Source organism: Nyctibius grandis, chromosome 5 (assembly GCF_013368605.1).
Source record: "Nyctibius grandis isolate bNycGra1 chromosome 5, bNycGra1.pri, whole genome shotgun sequence".
NCBI lineage: Eukaryota > Metazoa > Chordata > Aves > Nyctibiiformes > Nyctibiidae > Nyctibius > Nyctibius grandis.
Genome location: NC_090662.1, coordinates 92,215,857 through 92,223,822, shown reverse-complemented (window position 1 = coordinate 92,223,822; position 7,966 = coordinate 92,215,857). Strand labels below are relative to the sequence as shown.

The 7,966-nt window shown below is 57.4% G+C and overlaps 1 protein-coding gene across 1 annotated transcript in view; it reads right to left on the bottom strand.

Annotated features, from left to right (window-relative positions):
* Window positions 1-231: 231 nt before the first annotated feature.
* The window catches only part of LOC137664083 (26S proteasome non-ATPase regulatory subunit 8-like), a 131,370-nt gene continuing 123,635 nt past the window's right edge, over window positions 232-7,966 (bottom strand). The window contains exons 2-4 of the mRNA XM_068401811.1: window positions 2,356-2,456; window positions 494-605; window positions 232-414 (exon numbers count right to left, since the gene is read on the bottom strand). Of these exons, the coding sequence (XP_068257912.1) occupies window positions 277-414; window positions 494-605; window positions 2,356-2,456 (351 nt within the window). The 3' untranslated portion in view covers window positions 232-276. The remainder of the gene's footprint in view (window positions 415-493; window positions 606-2,355; window positions 2,457-7,966) is intronic.

Below are 7,966 nucleotides of genomic sequence, written 5' to 3'. Positions count from 1 at the left end.
GAGCCTAAAGGGAGGGGGAGGAGCCTAAAAAGAGGGGGAGGAGCCTAAAAGGAGGGGGAGGAGCCTAAAAATGGGGGGACACTGCCCCCTCACTTTTAATCACCCTTTAATTAATTACCCCCCCTCAAAACCGCAGTGAAATGGGTAAATCGAGGTGGAAAGTGGAAGGGAAGGAGCCTAAAAGGAGGGGGAGAAGCCAAAACAAGAGGGGGAGGAGCCAAAAGGGAGGGGGAGGAGCCAAATAATGACGGGGGGAGCCAAAAAGGGGGCGTGGCCTCAGACGATCATCTCGAGCTGCCGGGCGTACTCGATGACCTGGGTGGCCAGCTCGGTGGAGGGGATGGTGGCCTCCTCGGGCTTGTGCTGGTGGCTACTGAAGCTGTAGTAGTTGTTGGGGGCCAGGACCCACCCCCGCTGGAAAATGGGGTGAGAAAAGGGATATTTGGGGGCGCCCCCGGGGGTATTTATGGGTGGGGGGGGGGTGTGGGGGCACCTTCTTGGCGTAGTCGGTCATCTTCTTGGCGGTGGGGAAGAAGAGGATGCGGGTGGCCTCGGCGAAGAGGATCTGCTCGTAGGCCTTCTCGATGCAGCCCGCGATCTCGTCCCTGGGGGGAATTAGGAGGGGCTAGGGGGTGTGGGGGGTAATTATGGGGTGTGGGGGGTAATTAGGGGGGGATACGGGGGGGGTTTGGGGGGATATGGGGGGGTTTTGGGGTGGGAAGAGGATCTGTTCGTAGGCCTTCTCGATGCAGCCCGCGATCTCGTCCCTGGGGGGGTAATTACGGGGGGTTATGGGGTGTGGGGGGTAATTAGGGGGGGATACGGGAGGGTTTTGGGGGGATATGGGGGGTTATGGGGTGTGGGGAGGGGTTATAGGGGGGTTTTGGGGGAGATTTTGGGGTGTTTAAGGGTTTTTTTGGGTGTTCAAGGAGGTTTTTGGGGTGCTCATGGGGGTTGTAGGGTGCTGAATGAGGTTTTTGGGGTGTTTCAGGGTTTTTGGGGTGTTTAAGGATGTTTTTGGGGTGTTTAAGGAGTCTTTTGGAGTGTTTAAGTGTTTTTTTGGGGTGCTTGGGGGGTGTTCAAGGAGGTTTTTGGGGTATTTAAGAAGGTTTTTGGGGTGTTTAAGAAGGTTTTTGGGGTGCTCACAAAAGTTTTTGGGGTGTTTAAGGAGATTTTTTGCCCGTTTAAGCATTTTTTGGGGGTGTTTAAGGAGGTTTTGGGGTGTTTAAGGAGGGTTTTGGGGTGCTCAAGGTTTTTTTTGGGGTGTTTAAGAAGGTTTTTGGGGTATTTAAAGAGGTTTTTGGCATGTTTAAGGGTGTTTTGAGGTATTTAAGAGTTTTTTGGGGTGCTAAAAGGGTTTTTGGGGCGCTCTAGGAGGTTTTTAAGGGGCTTTTCGGGTGCTCAAAGAAGTTTTGGGGTGCTCAAAGAAGTTTTGGGGGGCATTTAAGGAGATTTTTGGCATGTTTAAGGGGTTTTTGGGGCTCTCAAGGAGGGTTTTAAGGGCTTTTGGCGTGTTTAAAGGCTTTTTGGCGTGTTTAAGGAGGTTTTTAGCATGTTTAAGGAGATTTTTGGGGTGCTTAGGGTTTTTCTGGGGTGCTCCAGGAGGTTTTTGGGGTGCTCCAGGAGGTCTTTAAGGGGCTTTTGGTGTGTTTAAGGGCTTTTTGGCGTGGTTAAGGAGGTTTTTGGGGTGTTTAAGGGTTTTTTTGGCATGTTCAGGGGGGTTATTGGCGTGTTTAAGCAGGTTTTTGGGGTGTTTAAGAAGGTTTTTGGAGTATTTAAGGAGGTTTTAGTGGTGCTCAAGAAGGTTTTTAAGGGGCTTTTGGCGTGTTTAAGGTTTTTTTTGGTGTGTTTAAGGAGGTTTTTGGGGTGCTCGGGCGGGGGTTTGGCATATTTAAGTGGTTTCTGGTGTGTTTAAGGGTTTTTCTGGGGTGTTTAAGGGGGTTTTTGGGGTGTTTAAGGAAGGGGTTTGCGTGTTCAGGGGGGTTTTGGGGGTATTTAAGAAGGTTTCTGGGGTGATCAAGGGGTTTTTGGGGTGTATAAGCATTTTTTTTGGGGTGCTCAAGGGGCTTTTGGGGTGCTCACGGAGGATTTTAAGGGGCTTTTGGCGTGTTCAAGGGGGCTTTTGGCGTGTTCAAGGGAGCTTTTGGGGTGCTCAAGGGGGCTTTAGGGGTACTCAAAGAAGTTTTGGCGGGCATTTAAGGAGGTTTGGGGGGCATTTAAGGAGGTTTGTGGTATGTTTAAGGGGTTTTGGGGGCTCTCAAGGAGGTTTTCAAGGGGCTTTTGGGGTGCCCAAGGGATTTTTGGTGTGCCCAAGAAGGTTTTTGGGGCACCCAAGGAGGTTTTTGGGGCGCTCACCGGATGGTATCCAGCAGGATATCGATGAAGAAGTTGTAACTCTCGGCCGGGATGTTGCCTTTGGCCAGGAACACCTTGTTGTAGCTGCCCTCCATCAGGTACTGCGAGGTGAAACAAGATTAAAAATGACAAAAAATTATAAAAAATTACTAAAAAAACCCAACAAAAACCCTAAAAAGGCGGAGCCCCAAACTGGGACCAGTCTGAGCCCCAAACTGGGACCAGGTTGAGCCCCAAACTGGGACAAGGCTGAGACTCAAACTGGGATCAGCTGCAGCCCTAAACTGGTACAAGGCAGAGCCCCAAACTGGGACCGGTCTGAGCCCCAAAATGGGACCTCCTCTGTGCCCCAAACTGGGACAAGGCGGAGCCCCAAACTGGGACCGGGCTGAGCCCCAAACTGGGACCAGGCTGAGCCCTAAACTGGGATCGCCTCTGTGCCCCAAAATCGGAAAATTCGGAGCCCCAAACTGGGAACAAGCTAAGCCCCAAACTGGGACGGGGCTGAGCCCCAAATTGGGACCAGGTTAAGCCCCAAACTGGGACCAGGCTGAGCCCTAAACTGGGATCACATGCAGCCCCAAACTGGACCGGTCTGTGCCCTAAATTGGGACCAGTCAGAGCCCTAAACTGGGACCAGGTGTAGCCCTAAACTGGGACTGGGCTGAGCCCCAAACTGGGACCTCCTCTATGCCCCACACTGGGACCAGGATGAGCCCCAAACTGGGACCAGGCTGAGCCCTAAACTGGGACCAGTCTGTGCCCTAAAATGGGACCAAGGAAAGCCCTGAAGTGCGACCAGGCTGAGCCCGAAACTGGGACCAGGTGGAGGCCCAAATTGGGTCCCGTCTGTGCCCCAAACTGGGACCAGGCTGAGCCCCAAACTTGGACGAAGTTGAACCCAAAACTGGGACCAGACTGAGCCCCAAACTGGGACTAGGCTGTGCCCTAATCTGGGACCAGGCTGTGCCCCAAACTGGACCTGGCTGAGCTCCAAACTGGGACCAGGCTGTGCCCTAAACTGGGATCAGGTGCAGCCCCAAACTGGGATCAGGTGCAGCCCCAAACTGGGACCAGGTGCAGCCCCAAACTGGGACCAGGTGAATCCCAAAATGGGACCAGGTGCAGCCCCACACGGGGACCAAGTTAAGCCGTAAACTGGGACAGGTCTGCGCCCCAAACTGGGACCCATCTGAGCCCCGAACTGGGATAAGGCGGAGCCCCAAATTTGGACCAGTCAGAGCCCCAAACTGGGATCACGTGCAGCCCCAGACTGGGACCAGGCTGTGCCCAAAACTGGGACCAAGTTGAGGCCCAAACTGCGACGATGCTGAGCCCCAAACTGGGACGAGTCAGAACCCCAAACTGGGACCACGTGCAGCACCAGATTGGGATCAGGTGGAGCCCCAAACTCGGACCAGGCTGTTCCCTTAACTGGGACCAGGTGCAGCCCCAAACTGAGACCAGGTACAGCCCCAAACTGGGACCAATTGTTGCCCTAACCTGGGACCAGGTGCAGCCCCAGATTTGGAGCAGGTAGAGCCCCAAACTGGGACTAGTCAGAGCCCCAAACTGGGACCGGGCTGAGCCCCAGACTGGGACCAGGTGCAGCCCAAAACTGGGACAGGTCTGAGCCCCAAACTGGGATCAGGTGCAGCCCCAAACTGGGACCGGCTGAACCCCAAACTGGGACGGGGCTGAGCTCTAAACTGGGGCAAGTTGAGCCCCAAACTGGGACCAGGCTGAGCCCCAAACTGGGACTAGGTGCAGCCCCAAACTGGGACGAGGGTGAGCCCCAAACTGGGACCGGTCTGAGCCCCAAACTGGGACTGGGCTGAGCCCAAAACTGGGACTGGGCTGAGCCTCAAACTGGGATCAGGTGCAGTCGCAAACTGGGACCAGGCTGAGCCTCAAACTGGGACGAGGGTGAGCCCCAAACTGGGACTAGTCTAGAGCCCCAAACTGGGTTTGGGCTGAGCCCCAAACTGGGACCTGGTGCAGCCCCAAACTTGGACCAGGTGCAGCCCTAAACTGGGACCGGTCTGAGCCCCAAACTGGGACCGGTCTGTGCCCCACACTGGGACTAGGTTGTGCCCCAAACTGGAACCAGGCTGAGCCCTAAATTGGGACTGGGCTGAGCCCCAAACTGGGACCAAGTTGAGCCCTAAGCTGGGACCAGGCTGAGCCCCACACTGGGACCAGGTGCAGCCCCAAATGGGGACCGATCTTTGCCCGAAACTGAGACGGGTCTGAGCCCTAAACTGGGACAAGGCTGAGCCCCAAAGTTGGACCAGGCTGATCCCCAAACTGGGACCAAGTTGAGCCCCAAACTGGGACCGGTATGTGCCCCACACTAGGACCAGGCTGTGCCCCAACGTGGAAGAAGGCTGAGCCCGAAACCGGGACCAGGTGCACCCCCAAACTGGAACCAATCAGAGCGTCAAACTGGGACCGGGCTGAGCCCCAAACTGGGACCAGGCTGAGCCCTAAACTAGGACCAGGCTGTGCCCCAAACTGGACAAGGCTGAGCCCCAAACTGCGACCAGGTGCACCCCCAAACTAGGACCGGTCAGAGCTCCAAACTGTGACCGGGCTGAGCCCCAAAACTAGGACCAGGCTGTGCCCCAAACTGGGACCAGGCTGTGCCCCAAACCGGACCAGGCTGAGCTCCAAACTGGGACCAGGTGCAGCCCCAGACTGGGACCAAGCTAAGCCCTAAAGTGGGACAAGTCAGAGCCCCAAACTGGGACCGGGCTGAGCCCCAAACTGGGACCAAGTTGAGCCCCAAACTGGGACCGGTCTGATCCCCAAACCGGGACCAAGTTGAGCCCCAAACTGGGACCAGGCTGAGCCCCAAACTGGACCAAGTTGAGCCCTAAACTGGGACCAGGCTGAGCCCCAAACTGGGACCAGGCTGAGCCATACACTGAGACCGCGCTGAGCCCCAAAATGGGACCAAGCTGAGATACAAACTGGGATCAGGTGTAGCCCCAAACTGGGACCGGGCTGAGCCCCAAACTGGGACCGGTCAGAGCCCCAAACTGGGACCGGGCTGAGCCTCAAACTGGATCAGGTGCAGCCCCAATCTAGGGCCAGGTGCAGCCCCAAACTGGGACCGGGCTGAGCCCCAAACTGGGACCGGGCTGAGCCCCAAACTGGGACCGGTCTGTGCCCCAAAGTAGGACTGGGCCGAGCCCCAAACTGGGACCTCCTCTGTGCCCCAAACTAGAACAAGGCGGAGCCCTAAACTGGGACCTGGCTGAGCTGCAAACTGGGACCAGGCTGAGCCCCAAATGGGGACCAGGCTGGGCCCCAAACTGGAACAGGATGAGCCCCAAAGTGGGTCCAGGCTGAGCCCTAACCTGGGACCAGTCTGAGTCCCAAACTGGGACCTTCTCTGTGCCCCAAAGTGGGACAAGGCTGACCGCAAACTGGGACCAAGATAAGCCCCAAACTGGGACCAGGCTGAGCCCCAAACTGGGACCAATTTGAGCCCTAAGCTGGGACCTGGCTGAGCTGCAAACTGGGACCAGGCTGAGCCCCAAATGGGGACCAGGCTGGGCCCCAAACTGGAACAGGATGAGCCCCAAAGTGGGTCCAGGCTGAGCCCTAAACTGGGACCAGTCTGAGTCCCAAACTGGGACCTTCTCTGTGCCCCAAAGTGGGACAAGGCTGACCGCAAACTGGGACCAAGATAAGCCCCAAACTGGGACCAGGCTGAGCCCCAAAATGGGACCAGGCTGACTCCCAAACTAGGACCAGGCTGAGCCCTAAACTGGGATCAGGTGCAGCCCCAAACTGGACCGTTCTGTGCCCCAAAGTAGGACTGGGCCGAGCCCCAAACTGGGACCTCCTCTGTGTCCCAGACTGGGACCAGGTTCAGCCCCAGACTGGGACCAGGTGCAGCCCCAGGCAGGGACCAGGCTGTGCCCCAAACTGGGACCAGGTTGAGCCCTAAGCTGGGACCAGGCTGAGCCCCAAACTGGGACTGGGCTGAGTCCCAAACTGGGACCAAGTTGAGTCCCAAACTGGGACCAGGCTGAGCTCCAAACTGTGACCAAGTGCAGCCCCAGACTGGGAGCAGGTGCAGCCCTAAATTGGGAACAGGCTGACCGACAAACTGGCAGCAGGCTGTGCCCCAATATGGGCCCAAGCTGAGCCCTAAACTGGGACCGGTCTGAGCCCCAAACTGAGACCAGTCAGAGACCCAAACCTGGACCAGGTGCAGCCCTAAACTGCGATCAAGTGCAGCCCCAAACTGGGACTGGGTGTATCCCGAAACTGGGACCAGGTGCAGCCCCAAACTAGGACCAGATGCAGCCCAAAACTGGGACCAAGTGGAGCCCTAAACTGGGACCAGGCTGAGCCCCAAACTGGGATTAGGGTGAGCCAAAAACTGGGACCGGTCAGAGCCCGAAACTGGGACCGGGCTGAGCCTCAAACTGGGATCAGGTGCAGTCGCAAAATGGGACCGGGCTGAGCCTCAAACTGGGACCCGGGTGAGCCCCAAACTGGGACTAGTCTAGAGCCCCAAACTGGGATTGGGCTGAGCCGCAAACTGGTACAGGTGCAGCCCCAAACTGGGACCATGTGCAGCCCCAAACTGGGACCGGTCTGAGCCCCAAAATGGGACCTCCTCTGTGCCCCAAACTGGGACAAGTCGGAGCCCCAAACTGGGACCAGGGTGTCCCCTAAACTGGGACCAGGCTGAGCCCTAAACTGGGATCAGGTGCAGCCCCAAACTGGGACCAGGTCAAGCCCCAAACTGGTACCACGTGCAGCCATAAACTGGGACCACTCTGAGCCCCAAACTGGGATCAGGTGCAGCCCCAAACAGGGACGAGGGTGAGCCCCACACTGGGACCGGTCAGAGCCCCAAACTGGGACCGGGCTGAGCCTCAAACTGGGATCAGGTGCAGTTGCAAACTGGGACCGGGCTGAGCCTCAAACTGGGACCAGGTGCAGCCCCAAACTGGGACCAGGCTCTTCACCAAACTGGGACCAAGTTGAGCCCTAAGCTGGGACCAGGCTGAGCCCCAAACTGGGATCAGGTGCAGCCCCAAACTGGGACCAGGCGGTGCCCTAAACTGGGTAAAGTCTGTGCCCTAAACTGGGACCAGGTGCAGCCCAAAACTGGGACAGGTCTGAGCCCCAAACTGGGATCAGGTGCAGCCCCAAACTGGGACCGGCTGAACCCCAAACTGGGACGGGGCTGAGCTCTAAACTGGGGCAAGTTGAGCCCCAAACTGGGACCAGGCTGAGCCCCAAACTGGGACTAGGTGCAGCCCCAAACTGGGACGAGGGTGAGCCCCAAACTGGGACCGGTCTGAGCCCCAAACTGGGACTGGGCTGAGCCCCAAACTGGGACTGGGCTGAGCCTCAAACTGGGATCAGGTGCAGTCGCAAACTGGGACCAGGCTGAGCCTCAAACTGGGACGAGGGTGAGCCCCAAACTGGGACTAGTCTAGAGCCCCAAACTGGGTTTGGGCTGAGCCCCAAACTGGGACCTGGTGCAGCCCCAAACTTGGACCAGGTGCAGCCCTAAACTGGGACCGGTCTGAGCCCCAAACTGGGACCGGTCTGTGCCCCACACTGGGACTAGGTTGTGCCC